This window comes from Labrus bergylta, chromosome 12 (genome assembly GCF_963930695.1).
Source record: "Labrus bergylta chromosome 12, fLabBer1.1, whole genome shotgun sequence".
NCBI classification, from domain to species: Eukaryota; Metazoa; Chordata; class Actinopteri; order Labriformes; family Labridae; genus Labrus; species Labrus bergylta.
The window spans coordinates 22,714,256-22,731,205 of NC_089206.1; the positions used below are offsets into that span (position 1 = coordinate 22,714,256).

Genomic DNA, 16,950 nt, shown 5'->3' on the forward strand with positions numbered 1-16,950 from the left:
GGAAAGATGAGGCTGAAACAGGAAAAACCTTTTTAATAAGCACAGTTTGATAAATGCAACAGGGGGATAATATAAGCCCCCGGCATTTAATAAACTCTAACACACCGGCTGCAGGAATGTATTTAAAGACACGGCACAATATAAATCCACTTTAGAGGACGACTATTAATCAGTGTTTAACAGACACAGCAAACAGATTGAATAAAGATGTTATTTCATTATGTTTTGTTTTTGTTGTTGTTGTGCTTACCTTGAGGAACTTGTACAAGAGGAATGTAAACCAGTTCGTCAGCATCTTCTCGGCAACAGACTCCGTCCTGAGATGCAGCGGGAGAGGACGCAAAAACAACGTTGAAAAGGGACATGAAGTAGAAAATGCAGTTTACTGAGTGACAGGATTATGACAAACATATCAGAGTGTTTCAGGTCCTTCATTTCCTTTTTAGGTTCCTAAGAGCTCCAATATGAAGATGGAAGTCTATTTGTCCACATGTAGGCGGGTATTTTTGAAAACAGAGGTTTTTCTGTGCGCGTAACCCTAACCTTTTGAAAAACTCCTTCCAGGGTGAAGATTTTCAGAAACTCCGTTTGAGGTGTTTCTGTGTAGACGGGGAAAACATAGTTTTTGTTCTTGTAACAGGACGCTGTGCGATGCTCTCTCTTTTTGTTAACATGAGATTAGTGCGATGGCAGAGGTAACCAAACTAGCGCTGGTGCTAACGTTGCTAACTGGGCTTTTTACACGCTCACACATACATACACAGTTGCATGATTTGACAGCAAATGAAATGGTCACTGCAGAGAACATTTTCACTTATCAAGGAAACGTTTGAGAACTGAGCGTGTGTGGACGGAAGGAAAACCTTTGTTTTAAAAAATACCGGCCTACATGTGGACTTGGCCTAACTTCCTCTCTGATGTTTTCCAGTGCAGTCGAGTTGTTGAAAGTCTCTCCCCGCCCTCCACCTCACCTCCTGAGCAGCAGCTTGGGATGGTTTTTGCTCTCCAGGTTTCTGTCGATCAGATCGGACAGCAGCTGCTTCAGGACTCCAGTGGCGTACTCCATCTCCCCCTGCAGCGCTGTCATGATCAGAGACGCCACGTTGCCTCGGTCCCGCATAGAGAACGACCTGAGAGAGATAGAAACGAGCATTAAACAAGGGCGAACATCCTCGCTTTAGTTTACTCACTCCGGAAACTTTGAGCTCTAAAAAAGGTGATTCTGTTCACTCATTTTTCCTCTCTGTGCAGCTTTTGTTTTCACACTTACCATCAAATTAAAAAACAGACCTGTCCAAAGACTGACTGCCTTGTTTCCCCCCCTTCATTAGTCCATCATCAAGTCTTTAAAAATGTGACCAAGACAAACAAAAACAAGCTAACCCTGGACTCCATTAGTCAGGCAAAATAGTTTTGACCTAAAATAAATAAATAAAGCAATCAATAAAGAAATGAAAGATGGACACCTCTGAGCCTCCAGGGTTCGTATGAACGTCAGCAGGAAGTGTTTCTTCGTCAGAAGCTGGCCGAACAGCGTCAGCGCTTTCTCAACGTTTGCCTGGACCTGAAAACAAACAAAAAAAAAAGACAGCGAGAGAGAGAGAGATAGAGAGGGAGAAAAGTTAGAGAGAGGACAAAGAAAAACCAAACTATCGTTTAATCTGTAGTATTTCTGAATGACAGTAAACATGTCTAGAGGGAGTTTTTAAGGTTCTCTTTTTCTTGCAGATGAACAAAGTTATTTGCTTTCCGTGACAGGAGCAGTGTTGATTCTAGAGACCTGTGGGGTCCAAGGCATAAATTCACAGGGGGCCTCTCCAAACAGCGTTCATCCTCATTATGCTATAAATAATCTGACACCAACAAAAACATTTAGCAACTTGATAGCTCTATCTATAAGCTCAAAATGTGTTGATTTATGTTTAAGTGTCTCTGACGCGCATCATTCAGTCATTTACTATTAAATGAGTGAGTGCTGTCAGATGAGGCCCCCTTAGGGAGGTTTCCTACTGTCATTGCAAACTTTCAGCCACTGCTGTAGGTTTAAAGTTCATCCGCCCTTCCGCGCCCCCTACTGGCCTGGGACCCCAAGCAGTCACCCGCCTTGCCTCTGCACATTCACTGACAATGTAGTATTCAATAGGTAAGCAAACCCTGTGATTTACAATCATCCTCAGAAAGACAAAGTAACGTGTTGTTTGCAAGTTGTTCTCCTTATTCCCGCGTGATGTTGTAGTTCTCCTGTGATTATGTGAACCCGTGTGTACAGCTGCTCATGGCCGCGCTCCGCTATGCTCCAGAGACTGACCCGGTGGGGCAGTGTGAGCGCCGCCGGATGGAGCAAAACCGTGGTGCTGAAGGAACGCAGTGCACAAAGACTATGTGGAAACTGCGGGTCAGGCCTCCAGTTTTAAAAACCCAGAAGAGGCATGAACACCCCCATCCCGCTCTGCTGGGCTTGAGCAATGCCAAACACTCCAAAATAACATACCAAAGTGTTTCATAAAACTATGACTCATTCAGAAGAGAGACTCCGAACACCTCTGCATGCAGACGGCTGATTCACATTTTTAACTGAGTGAAGAGATGAGATTAGCTTGTTAACACAAAGACAGATTTGGTTTCTCTCTTCTCTCGCAGCTGCTTGCGCTGCTTTATGAGTGTCTCTCAGTCGTTGCTCTACAAACGAGTCCAGCAGACGACTTGACATAATTGACTTCTTGACATCAGGAGGCGGAGGGGTCAAAGAATCCTCCAGTTGAAAGTCGATAAAATGAGAATGTTAATCATCAGTTCGGACCAAGCTGCACATAATCTGCAGCAGCCTGGGCTCCTCTGCACTCATACGTCCTCTTTGTCTTAGACGTTAGGTTGTAGTTTTGTCTTGTTTCCAGTTAGCTGTTTGTTGTGGAGTCTCTTAGATGGCATTCAAGTCTGAATTGAACACACAGGTCCTGTTATGCTTTGCATGTTCCTCAGAAGTCTGAGTAGGGAACGAGCTTCTTCCTGAGTTAGCTTTGCTCCGGCTCCTTTTACACTGACACGTTATGCTTAGAAAAGCAACTTCATTCAGCTTTAAGGGAATTTCACAACTCTTAGGACATTTGAATCAGAGGTATTCAAGAGTTTTTATGCAACAGTGAGGTCTGACCGTGTAATCTAATCGGAAAAACTCATTCCAAGAGTGCGATTAAGTGTTCACATCACAAGGACTTCTTACTATGTGTATAACAGCGTATCCTTAAAGCATGTGATGCAATGCGAGCGTCAGCGGTAAAATCAGCTTGATTCAGTCCTAAACAGTTTGAGAGTGACGCAGTGTGAAGAAGCGCCTACGCCCTGTTTCTAATATCTGTCGCTCATGAAGATATGGACAAGAGGCACTGCAGTGTCCAACAGGAAAACAAAATGATTTCCTTTTGCTTTTCTTACTCAACAGAGCTTGACAGTGGTGCGTCTGAAACTTAAAGCTTTTAACGCTGGAGAAAAACGTGATTCAGAACACCGCGAGCCATTTGTTGACGAGCCTGTGAGAGTTGTGCATTGACACAAAAGCTCGTCAATACAAAGCAACACACTTCCGTTTGTCCACCTGTGATACCAAAGCACCACATGTGTATAATGTTTGCAAGAGAAACTGAAATTCACAGAGGAAAGATGTACATATTAAACGGATGCGGTGTGGACAGCGAGCGTCTGATCGTGCACGATGCAACATGATACCAAACGCTCACATGCTAGGAATCTTTGTAAGGAAAATCTTCACCATCACCACCAGACAGATTACTAGAACCTGTTATACGCTTCAACGACCCACTTTACAGAGAGCCCTGGATATGGATCTGCATTTGGTAATATGTAAAACTATTAAATAAGACTGTCCTAATCAGCCAGTCGTGACGACGATTCCACTGTCACAATAAGAAGTACAGAAGAGATTTAAAAAAGAGGGAAAGGCGGGAAGAAGTGTTGGGGCTTGACAGGATTGTGTATGAGAGTCTGTTTGTGTGTGTGTGTGTGTGTGTGTGTGTGTGTGTGTGTGTGTGTGTTGTGATGGAGGTGCAGCGTGCTTGTCCCACTGGCTGGCACCTGTCACTATTCATCAACAACACACTAAACCCCCTGAAGACGCCTCTCTGTCGCTGCGTTTCCCTCCCCGCTCTAATTCTCCCGCTCACACTTATTGTTGACTGTTTCACATCGCTGCTCTTTCTCCAATTTTAATTTCTCCCGCTCTACATCTCTTTGTGTGTCTCTCTCCCACACACACACACAAACACTGACACACACATACATGCATAATTTCCAACTCCCCTCTGTCTTCTCCCTCTCTCTCTTTCCATTGTCATCCTTTTGTACCACTGTTACATCTATTCTTTCTCTCCTCTGATGTGCCATAATAAAGTGTCTGGCCCTCTCTCTAAAGTGCTAAATGAGATTCTCGGGCCTCCAGGGCGGATACTGAGTGTGATGTGTGTGCATGAAGTCAGAGAGAGAGAGAGAGAGAGCAAAAAGAGAGACAGATGGAGATGCATGTACATGCACAGGGCGAGTCTTTACCCAATTTCTAAGAGGGAGTGAGCGAGAGGACATTCAGTTATCTGAGCATGTGTGCACGACATGCAGTGTGTGTGTGTGTGTGTGTGTGTGTGTGTGTGTGTGTGTGTGTGTGTGTGTGTGTGTGTGTGTGTGTGTGTGTGTGTTGTGTGTGGCTGTCTAGCTTAGGGGAAAGAGCAGTCACACAGAGCAATAAAGCTAGGAGCATTGGTTTACACAGGCCATTGGATTACAGCAGCAGCCCCTGAGGGAAATACAGAGCGACGAGGACGGAAGTCTAGACAAAACTATAAAATACGTACGATCCCTTTACCTCTCTGATTGCCGGAAAATTAAATGATGCGTCAGAAACTGCTATATATATATATATATATATATATATAAAATATTTTTTTTGTGTAAAGCTGACTGGTGGAAAAAAACTGCAAAGCATAACTGATCATAGATTGTATATTCAGATGGACGGAGCAACAGCCGCCTGGAGTGAAGCCAAAAGATTGAGAGCTCCCCCTGCTGACTGTCTGCAGTATAGGTCATTAGCCCCGCCTCCTCCTCAAACCCAGATTATGACAGATTTTTTTTTGATTTTTTAATTTTTTTTTATCATAATGCCGATTAATGTCCCAGTTTTTTAAATTTCTGAGATGTGGTGACCTCAGCTGTTTTCGCCTATGCACTTCTGAAAATTTCAAGATAACTTCAGGAGGACTGCCTCTGAAATCCTCTTGATTTGGTTTGCTCACACATGCACCTGAATATCCCTGCTGGACAGGGGGCGGCGTAGATAAAAAGAAGCAAAAGAGTTCGCTATACAAGGCTATAACAATAACATTGGTCTTAAAAATGCAATGTGTAGTTTGACAGTCAATGTCATTAATTCTTATTTAAAGAACAAAGTTTGACATCTTGACTAAAGCCTCAGACCTGATGTGAAGATGTGAGTACTATCACACATACTGCAGCTGTCCTCACAAGGTAGGCACTTTGCATGCACTACAACTGGGCCGTACTATCCAATCAGCACACGGGGCTGTGAACTTTGAGTCTTCTGCTCTCATCTGTCTCAGTATCTGGCACAAAATTTGAATATTGCTTATCCCTCCCTTGGCTTGTCGGGATTAAACAAGAATTAAAGTTTGCCTTGGTGGAATAAATCAGGTACCTTATAAATGCATGTGTAATATTTCACATGGGTCCTTTCAAGTGACAAAAAACACAGTTTCTTTTACATGTATTACATCAACACCTAATGTTTAGCATTTCAATGATTTGCAGATTTTTGTTGTTATAGAAAAAAGAACGTCACACAGCTTTATGATAGTGAGCACAAAGGAGAATGAGGAAAAATGTTAAGTTTAAACGGACTTTCACCATTAATGATGTCAGTCTGTGACATCTATTGCGTAGCGTTACGAGACATGTGGCTCAAAAACCACCTTAATAATCTGATACTGTTATCAGTAAAATCCCTCATTTCAGCCTTTGCATGAAACACTTCTTTTCAGCTACTGTCTCTTTAAGACCCGCCTCCCACACGTGCACGCTTCTGGCCAAATCACACTTAAATCTTGTTTTTTCTCGTTCACAGCAGAAGGAAAAAACGTCCTGGGATTACGCCAACAACTGTGTATCTTGTGTTTAGAAAAACTTTGTCAAGGTTGAGTATGGACATCCAATATTATATGCATGTATAAAAACATGGATCAGAATAATAGATCTCCTTTAAAGTAATTTACACTTTGCTACACTCCCTTTTTGGCAAGCCTTCTCTGTACTCTCCCAGCTATGACGATACCAGTATTTTTAAGTTATAGCTTTATAGTCTCTACAGGAAACCACAAAGGGCTTTTTCCTTTATCCAAGGATAATTCTATCTTATTTAAGTAATCACCACTGCTCCTTCTTGCCAAAAATAAGGGAGGATGAATCATGGCAAAAAAACGAAAAAGCAGAAAAAGAAATGGCAGCTATAGAGACCGCCCAGAGGGGATTCTTTTTCTCCCCCTCCTCCTCTCTAGGAATATAAATCCACTTTCTGGATTAGAACGATTAAATGAAGCTGTAAAAGGTCAAACAAATTATTCCTTGACTCCAAAAAAAAAGTCAGCCGCTCCAATCAAAGTCAATGGAGCAGCACTAGATTCTACATCTTAATGATACTGCTGATTACAAACTTGGCTCTTGGTTCCTCGCTTTGGAGGAGAGTAGTTTATGTTGACGTTCTATTAATTCTACTTCTCTTGGCCTCGGCGGTAAAATGTCCTTATAAATCGGGTGCACTCTCTCTCTCCCAAGGTGGTTGCTTGTACCGGCTTAATTAATAACTTAACATTGATGTATAATGCAAGCAACAGTCCTCGTAACCCGGACTCTTATTTCTCTCTATTTCCCTATTTCAAGCCTTGTGCTATCTTTCTCTTCATCTTTGCTTGGTACATCCCCCCCACCCCACAATCTTTTTTGTCTTCTTGTTACTCTTACATAACATTCATTTTCACTCAATTACAACTAATCCTCACTTTCAAACTCGACTTCCCTTCATCAAGAGAATACAGTGAGCCTCTCTCCCATGAGATTACACTAATGATGATACTAAGGCTCTCGGAAAAGTCATTTGCATTCATTGAGACGAGCCGAATGCATTAACACAAAGTAGGTAAAATACAGGTTATGTGATTGCTGTAAGGTGAACACACATCTCCAGCTCCTCTTGCCTCAGATCCCAGAGTTCTAAAGAGGTCTGTCTTTGAAGAAAGCTGTCATGGGATAATGGCTACAAAGGTATTAAGTAGGAAAGCCAGAAGGACATTTTCATGCCATTAAATCCAACTTTTTAATACTTCCCAGAAGTATGTCTTCTCCTGATGTTTGCAGGAGGAGCTGTGTATGCAAACAGCCTAATTTTTCACTCTGACTTCACCTGGAGTGATCCCTAGAACTTGTTTCTGCAGCAAACTGATGTGAGAACGCAGCAGGATATTTTCTGGAGAATTCACCTCGAGCCAATAGGAGGGGGAGTGACTAGTGGCTAAGATCTCTGTGCACGTAATTAAACGGCAGCATTGTGTTTCCTGTTCTCCAGTATGTTGTTCTTCGCTCTTTTGTTGATTTTGTGATTCCCCTAAATTTTACTGAGTATTGATGTTAAGGCAAATATTGTCGTTATAGCGTCGTAAAGCGGACTCGGTGGCTTCATCTGCTACTTCCGCGTTCTTTTTTTTTTACGTCATGTCTTACCTCAGGAGACCCCCCGCTGCCCCTCCTGTCCGGCTGGGATATTCTACCGCATGTGTGAACAGCCAAAATCTAGATATTTTCAGGAGTGCAGATGTGAAAATGGCTATAGATTTAGCAGTTAGCATAAGCAGCTATTTTTCTACTTCTGTTGTGAGTGTGTTAGTGAAAAAGTTTACATATTGGCTCTACTAGCAATTATTATTCACGCTGAGTTGGTTTTTAGTTTAAGCTTGGATGACGGTGTACTGACCCGTACCTCCATCTCCTTGAGCACAGGGTGGTCCTCGATGCCCGGGAACAGGACCCTCATCGCGTACGTCCGGTAGTCCAGGAAGGGAATCCCAGCCCCATCCAGCTCCTGAGTCAGCTCATGGATGTCCGTCTGAAGCTCGGCAAAGGCTAAAAGACAAGAAGGTAAGAGAGGTAGTAAATTCATTTTCTTGTTCTTACATGCGGGGGCAGTAGACTAGGAAGTGCTATCTGATCAAAGAGTTTAAGAACTAATCGAGATTGTTCTGAAGGCTGCACCACACCAGCATTTAAAGCAACGACCACTGCAATCAGTTTTGCTAATTCAATTTGACTTGGGTGAAATTTGAAACTTGAATTTTTGAATAATTGAATTCTTACCAAACAGAAAACTGTCTTAGGAGGGCTGATGTTTGAGGAACCAGGTGGCTTAAGTTCGCTTTCACACCTACCTGTTTGGTTCTGTTAGATCTAACTTGACTCTGTATGTTTGTGCTGGTGTAAAAGCTGTCGATCAAATCCTGATGCGGACCGAAGAACCATATCGAGATCGCTTAAAAAGGCGGGTCTTGGTCCGCTATTGTTCTGACTCTGGTGCGATTCATTCGCAGTAAGAACATGAACCGACCTCGATCCGACCTTACTTACCTTACGTAAATCAAGACGTTTATTTCATCAATATTATGCTTATTGTGTCCAGACAAGAATCACATCACAACATTTAGCTATAAGTGAGTGACAGTGAGGGGACACAGCGCTGTAAACACAATATATGGGTTCAGAGACAAAGAGGAAAAGGCTGAGCAGACAGACAGAGTGCAAACAGAGCGTTATTTCAGGTGAACGTCTGGGTCTTATAATAAGAGCCAGACAGTCAGGTTGAAAAAGTAAAAGGTCAGCTATGATGAGGGAAGCCTCGTTTTATTGCTCACAAAGGCAACAAATTACAGCTTAAATGTAGACTCCATGTGAATCAGATAATACAGATATTTATGCACCTCAACAGAGCTAGAAATCACATTTCAGCTTCCTTAACAGTTTCTTTTTTACAGGTATATAATCTATTTTACTGTGTGAAACTGTGTTGTTAAAGATATACTGAGGACATTAACAAAGGACGTGTTAATGTGTGGATGAAAGAGCCTCTGACTTCTCTGTGATTTTTGTATCCAACTGAGATTTCAAGGGAGACACGGATCAAGAGATATTACTTCACGGATAAAAATGAACATTTAATTGAAAGACAGGGAGGAAAAAAGGAAGTTGGCTGATTTCTTTTTTCTGTATCTATGCCCTGAATTTGAATTTGATTTTGACTTGAGCTTGTATATTTCTTTTTTAGTCATCTGACTACTCAAAAGCGCTTTTATACCGCATGTTACACCTACACATTCACACCCCGATGGCGGAGGCTGCTGTGTAAAGAGGCCAGTCAGTATTAACTAAACTCATTCATACACATTCACACACCGATGACAAAGCAGCAGGAGCAACTTGGGGTTAAGTGTCTTGCCCAAGGACACATCGGACATGTAGCTGCAGGAGCTGGGGATCAAACCCCTGACCTTCTGCTTGAGAGACGACCAACTCTACCAACTGAGCTGTCCCAACAGTGACACAAAACTCTCCTTTGAGAGTGCTCAAACATTAAACACAACTTACACTAAGGAGTGATGGAGGGGGTGAGAGGGTTCCTCTGTGATCAGGGCGGCTTTCCTGATGCTAGAGCAATTATATGGTTCAGAGACGGTAGGTTGAACTGATTCCTTTGATGGCCCGATGAAATATGCGGGAGAGTTTTGTTTCAGGTTTGGGGGTGAGGGTGAGGGAGTTGTACCAGGCTGAGATATTAAAAGTGAGGATGGAGTCAATATTCAACATTTGCTTATCCAAAAAAAAGACTCAATGACACAGTGACATCAAAAAGGGAAAGCTCAGGGCGAGGAAAAGCAAAAACCAGGAGACTGAAAAACAAAGTTCCTAGAAAGGAAAGAAAAGTCAATTAACTGCATGAGTGGATAATTATTAAAGAGCAACGGATGAGTTTTCATGCATAATTTCTCCCAGCTGTTATTGGCCTGTTTAGTCATAGAGAGAGGAGGATGCAGAAGAAGATAAAACAAGAAAGAAGAAAGGAGGAGAGAGGGAACAAATGAGAATCAAAGGTAAAAAAAGAAATGAGGGTGGTAGGAATGAGGGAGGTTTAAATAAAAGAGGGATAGATCAGCAGGTAAAGGTCAGGCATTCAAAGTAAAGAGGTGGAGAGCAGAGGAGAAAAACAGGCACAGAAGAATAACAATAGATGAAGTGGGAGGATATTTAAAAAAAGAATAAGTGTTGATGTAAAAGGTACCCTACACCTTGTTTTGTTCTACCTTTAGTACATAAGCAGCCACCGGAGCTTGTTGGTATTGTTATTTATGTTCAGGGGTGGAGCTGAGCACCCCAGAACTAGCATGACAATATTTTTTTTAGCAACTACACAAGCTAGGCTTGTCACACTGCGAGCAGGAGAAGTCAAGCAGAGTTCAGAGTGTGTTTGTGTATTCAGCTCTCTCAGAACACTCCGTTTTGGTGTGTGTGTCTCTTTAAATGCAATAAGCACCCCCTGTGACATTACGCCTTCGCTAGCAAGAATAAAAATGGCGGACCTGTGCAAAAGTTTTGTTCTAGGCTGGGGGTGGAGTCCATGGGGGGAGATAGCAGGGGAGGGGATGGGATTTTGTTTTTTACCAGAATCCCACTGTGACATCACAAGGAGAGCAAATGAAACAGAACATTTTTCTCTGTGTTGTAAGACTTATGCAGACCACAAACAAAGGACTGGATGGATTTATTTCACATTTTGTGGGTGGGTAGACACTCAGGTTACTCAAATATATGTTCAAATATTTTTCACAAGATGTCCCCTTTAATGCGTAGATTTTCTCTAATATTTGAAATCTTTTTTTTCTTGATACAAGCAGGAACATACAAGCTCAAGAATTTACCCTGCTACCCGAGTTTTTACACATTTAGTGACCATCGCCTCTCGCTGTAACAATTTATGTCGTCATGATCAGAGGTGTCACTTTGGCTGCTGTAAACTATGCATCTCCTGGTAGGTCCTCTGTGGGGAAAGTCCTCATGTGTTTCTGATTTAAGTACAAAACATTTTCCTCAGTCTGAGAAATGAACTGTGTCACAGATGCCGCAGCTGTGAGTGTGCTTACATGTAAGATAAACAACAATCCCACCATGAATTTGTCTGAGCTGCTGTGTGAGTTTTCTTTGCTGTGACACCATCAAAGCATCCCAGAAAACATCTACATTACTCCCCCTGAACTACAAAGAGACACTTGCCAGTCAGCAGTTGTCATTTCTAATGTGTAGCTAATTACCCATGACTGCTAATATGCTAGCTTGGATGATAGTGTACAGTGCGATGTCTGCTTCTCACGGATGACTGAGCCAAACGTCCCCTGTCTCTTCCCCTCAAGACTCTGAGAGCGAGGGCCGACCTCACGCACAAACTCTTTCCTCCTGCTATCAAGACACACAAGCGCACCGCCCACTTCATCTGTTCCTCCGCCCACACACGCCGTCTCGTCTCTATAGGCCAGCTGGGAGTACAGCAGGCGGGGCGGGGAGCTCTGGGAGGGGGTGGGAACAAGGCCATGCTTCACTTCTTAGAAAAACGGAGTGCTTTCATATCTGTTGACTCGAAAAATTTGTCCGGTTTATCGCTGAAGAATAAAACAGGGCCTTTCTAAGAACAAGTTTCTGTGAATGTCAGGACGCATGCACCAATCATCCTGACTTTAGAGCGCTTTAAATCAAAAGGTGCTGCGGTTATTCGATTGGAAACTGATTCATGACGATGGTTTTATTATATCTTGTGAAAATGGCTGTGTGCACTGTTAACATGATAACAGCACATGTCCTAACATCAGTCATCTACACTGTGCAGAGTGAAGGTGCACCTCTTGTCTAAATGTTTCTCTCCCTCATTCACTACATCTCTCACTGTACCTCTCTTTTCTCTGCTTCATTCTAACTGTCACATCATTACGCACATCTTTCACTTTCCTTCTCATGCTATTTTCCAGTACTTTTCTTGTGAAAGAAATTGCAGTGATTTGAAGGGGAGCCTGATCTTTTGGCCCCCTTTCCTTTTTCAAGAGAACATTTTCAGCGCAAGGTAGGAAGCTTAAATTCCTTTTTGTTACATTTGTACAGCTTTAATCCATGTCTTAGAAAACACAGAGTATAATAAGGGTTATCAGTCTACAGATTACTGGTGGTTATAAATGTAAAAAAGTCGATAAAGAGTGAAAATGCAGGGAGAGAACTTACACTGTGTTCAGTCCACCCGTTATCAGTCACTCTTTGATTTGTTACCATTAATCATTGATGTCACAAATATGTTAGCTCTAATCTCAGGATGAAATTGAACCTTAGTTGCATAAGTAATTCAGAAATTACTCGAGTTTGTTTTCTTGATATATCAGTGTGTCCCACACATAATTGACAGCTGGGCGGGCCGCCCAAGTTTATTTCTGGCCTGGTTTTATTTAATTTTTCATATACTCATAAAATTGCTGCATGCACGAGAGAGAGAGAGAGAGAGAGAGAGAGAGAGGTGGGGGGGGAGAGAGAGCGCAGACTTGTGCGAGTACCTCACAGCTCCTCGCAACATGACAAAACTCTGGTTTATAAAAAAAAAGGCCCTCTCAACTATTGCAGAGAGTTAAGACACAACAAAACCAAGAGAGCAGAATCACATCAGCTTCAGAGAAAGAGATAGAGACACCCCTCTTGAAAAAGCACCAATTGAGGTGCCTTTCTCATATCATATTCTGAATATTACTGTGAGAATCATCGCTAATAATGAATTTAAATGAATTTAAATGAAATGAAATTAATTCCTGAGGAAGAGTTTTAATTTGGAACAAAGCCGAGTTAAATGCCTGTAAACGGTGTTTCCATCCCCTACCTTCTTTACATTCAAGAGCCACTCTGGACTCCAGGTTGTCCATCTGGAGCTGCAGACGTTTTAAGGTACGATCGGCGTCCCTGGACTTCCTCTTATAGGCAATCAGCACAGCGATGATGACCAACAGAAGCAGGCCTCCACCCCCTCCAATGCCAATAATGGCGGGAAGCGTCAGCAGGCTGTCTGAGTAGATGTGAAGAGTGCCGGGGGAGTACTCGAACCCACCAGCTCGGATCTGAAAAACACCAGACAACAGATTTTTAATGATGAAGAAACTCTGTGCTTTTTATTGTTACGGTTTTAAAAAGAGTGACCTCTCTTTTTTTTCTGCAGGGCGCGGTGAGAAGCTGCATTAACAGAGCTGAAGGTTCAGCACATTGCTCAAAGGCTGCCCCCACTGCAGTCGTTAAGGGAGAGGAAATTGCTGCTTTTATACTTTCCTCTACCAGATTCTCCTCAGCCAGTCTGGGGATTTGAACTATCGCCTTCCAGAGAGAGACATAAAATAAGAGTGAGGCAGCAGCCACTCCTCCGGCAGCCAGATGGTCTGAGAATAGACGAGGTGGTCGGAGTAGATCGGAAAAAAGTTGGTGGTCTGATGAAAGAGAAGTTGGTTGACCCAATTTTCACCACAAGGATCATTAAATTTTTATCTGTTCTGTACTCACACTAAACAGGCCGATCTCTGACAGGCTCATACTGGGGAGGCTTACATCACCTCGTCTGCTGTGAACATTTCATGTAGGAAAGGTTTTCAATTCTTTGCCTTGAGGGGAAGCAGCTTCAGAGGGTTTTGGTAATGAAGATCTCGCAAGCTAAACCTCGCTCGGCGCTTTGAATGATTTACCTTCTTCTGCGCCGCCTGCAGATATTTAGGCTCAATATTTGGGTTTTTTAAGATGGATTTCATGATGTTAATGCTCCCATTTATCAGTGTCAACTTTAACAAACTGATTTAGGTCAGAGAGGGATGCTGTGTACGTGAACCAGGTTAAAGCAGTGAAGTGGAGGTAGACGCACAAAACACTTGAGACACCCAGAGCGCACACACACACACACACACACACATATATATATATATATATATATATATACAGCATACCCAGACTCACACAGAGTGTAAGTAATCAAACAAAGTAATCACCAGCATTTAAATCTCTCCCCAAGGAGTCTTGCTAATTATGGGAAGTCAAACACATGTAATGTTTTTTTTTCTGACTAAATACATTTACATAAGCTCAGTGTGTCTCAGCGCTGGAATCCATCAAATCAAGCAACCCACAAGGGGGGGTTGATAAGCGATTAAAATGAGGCGTGATTATACACTTTGAAGCTCTTGTAAGTGCACTTTCATGTTAACATTATCAAAGTCTGATTAAAAGAAATCAATCAGAGAAGCTGTTGTCGTCAATATCAATGCAGTCAATACCTACAAATTAAATTTGCAATAGTTCAGGCAATTAGCTCGACTTGTACAAGATGAAGAAGCCAATTAAGCTGTGAGGACATGACAAGGATGTAAAGAAGTTACTTTGCAAAGCAGATTGAACCAAAATAACAAAGCCAGCCAACTTTAATTTGAGGCTGGACTGTTAGAGCGAGGAAAGACGGTCCGTCATTAAATAAAACAACTTCACTCTGGCACAAGTTTGCTGATGCACTAAAGCTCCATTTACATGAAGACGATACACTGACATAGGAATAGTTTTTGTTATAATTAAAACAAGTTCTGTGTTCAGACAACAACATTTCAATAACAATCGCTGAACACACAGATCAGCAATCACGACTAAATACACTGTAGTATACATGCCAGGCCAGCAGGTGGCGGTCTGAGTTTGTTACAACACAACACTCGCTTGCTCTCAAACTCTTCCTCCCACAGAGTGATAAGGTGTAAACCATAGACTGTAAATACTAATGGACAAAGCCTGAGTGACGTCAGCCATCTGTTCCTGTAGGGGGCTCCGGAGGCTCATCGGCAGCAGCCGCCATGTTGGAAATCCTGTCTCAGCCTAACTTTCAGCCTGGAGCTGAGGCAGGTTTTTGTACCAGGCTGTAAACATGTTAATTTACGCTGTAAAAACGGCTTTTTTGCCAGTCATGTGTATGTGACTTCCGGTGTTCCTGGAGTCAACCTCAAGCAGACACTCGACGCACTGCGTGATTTTGCACAAGGTTGCCGCTTGGTTTAAACATACAAAAATGGCTAATGCACAAACATTTATGTGGGCGGACGATGAGGTGGGGATGCAACTCCAACTGAACCTAACCTGCAAAGCGAGTTAATGTCAAGAAAATGTCGACGGAGGGTCATGCCAGTCTGCGAAAAAACACAATAATAAAAGTAAGAAACTACTCAAATTTTCTGTGGCATGTTTCCACTCAGATAGAAAATTAAAGCAAGCTAAAGTGGTGACAGTCTAATCAAAACATCTCATGGTGAAATATATGTTAATATTGGAACTGGTTGCCAAACACATGAAAAATAAACCAAAATTTTTGTAATATTAGAAAAAAAAAGGCCCTGAATTCAAACCATAATAGTTAATATGGTTATGAAAGAATTCTGAGTTTCATTATATGTGGTCTCTACTCTTCACATTACCAGTTGATTGTTCTAATCTAATCAGAGGTCACTGGTGTAAATGCAACAATAACAAGCAGGGGAACACATATCCTCAGATGACACAGATGCTGCACAAGTGTAACCAGAATTAAGTTGAGGGCACATTTGTCTATTTTTATCCTCCTGACAGACTGAAGGACTGACGGATGGAACTTAAAAAGCTGAAGGCCAAAAACAACAAACAAGTTTCTTCGAGTACTCAAAGGGAGGCACACAGAGCTGCCAACGCACAGCTGAGCATCTGCAGTGACACGCCAAGAGACACACTGCGACACAGGCACGTACAGCGGTCCTTCCTGTAAATGCACGCAAAGATGCACACAAGCCAAGTCTGTCTGGACACCCATTGGGGTCCGCTGTATGTAGGTCATGGTTGTACACGGGGGGGGGGGGGGGGGAATAATCTTTGTGTTTCAGATGTGTACTCTGCACAACACATGCAGACACAAAGATGTGCACATTAGTAGAAACATATGCAAAAATGACCCACATATGCAGTGCATGTTTTAACACACACACAGATTTTGCAGCAGAAGAGATTGGAACAGACAGCTCTATTTTTTCTTCGGCTATTGTCAGACGAAGGACTAACTCCACAACCCACGCTAACACTTTGCATCGCTCCAATACTCAACATGACATTTGGCGAAAAAAAAAAGAAAAAAGAAAAAGAAAGCAGAGTTCCACCTTGGAACTGGCTGGTCGCATTGAAAGCTATCATAGTGAATTACATGGATGTGCTGTCAGTTTGCTTTCGAGGTATATTGGCTGTAGCTAGCGGGGAGTAAATGTCATGAAGATATAGTGGAATGACTGCGGAAGGACATTGATGACAAGTTTAAAAAGGGGGTAGGAGGTGGGGGAGAAGAGTCGAGTGGGTGCTCTCTGGCAGGATACTCAGACAACCATCCAAAATATATTTTGAGAGAGTGCCGTGTCGCCTGGCTGAGGTTTGACCTTCCTCAACACTGATGCTGCGGGAGCTGGGCGGTGATTCTGAAAGTCTGCTGCAGTCAGAGTGAATCAGGGACTCTCGGTCTGCAGCCTGGTGACAGCTCAACACTCTGGATGGAGTGAAGCTGAGAGGCTGCCGCAGGAAGCACTTGTACGCTTGTTCTCTGACTTTGCTCTGCACTAGTTCCTGCTGTATCGAGGATTTTTACAACATATGAAACACGAGAAATTAAAGCGACACCAACAGCGTTCACAGTGCAGGCTGTGAAACTTATCAGAGAAAACGGGATTATAACTCCGCGATGTTGTGGCATCCACTTTCAAAACATGCGACTTTAGTTTGGATTTG

The 16,950-nt window shown here is 42.6% G+C and overlaps 1 protein-coding gene across 2 annotated transcripts in view; it reads right to left on the reverse strand.

Moving 5' to 3' along the window:
* The window catches only part of plxna1a (plexin A1a), a 259,997-nt gene that overhangs the window by 18,161 nt on the left and 224,886 nt on the right, over positions 1-16,950 (reverse strand). The window contains exons 20-24 of one of the 2 annotated variants that reach the window (XM_065961309.1): positions 13,019-13,253; positions 8,045-8,193; positions 1,467-1,564; positions 972-1,130; positions 251-317 (exon numbers count right to left, since the gene is read on the reverse strand). In XM_065961309.1, coding sequence (XP_065817381.1) covers positions 251-317; positions 972-1,130; positions 1,467-1,564; positions 8,045-8,193; positions 13,019-13,253 — 708 coding nt within the window. The remainder of the gene's footprint in view (positions 1-250; positions 318-971; positions 1,131-1,466; positions 1,565-8,044; positions 8,194-13,018; positions 13,254-16,950) is intronic. The other variant, XM_065961310.1, reaches the window with a different exon arrangement.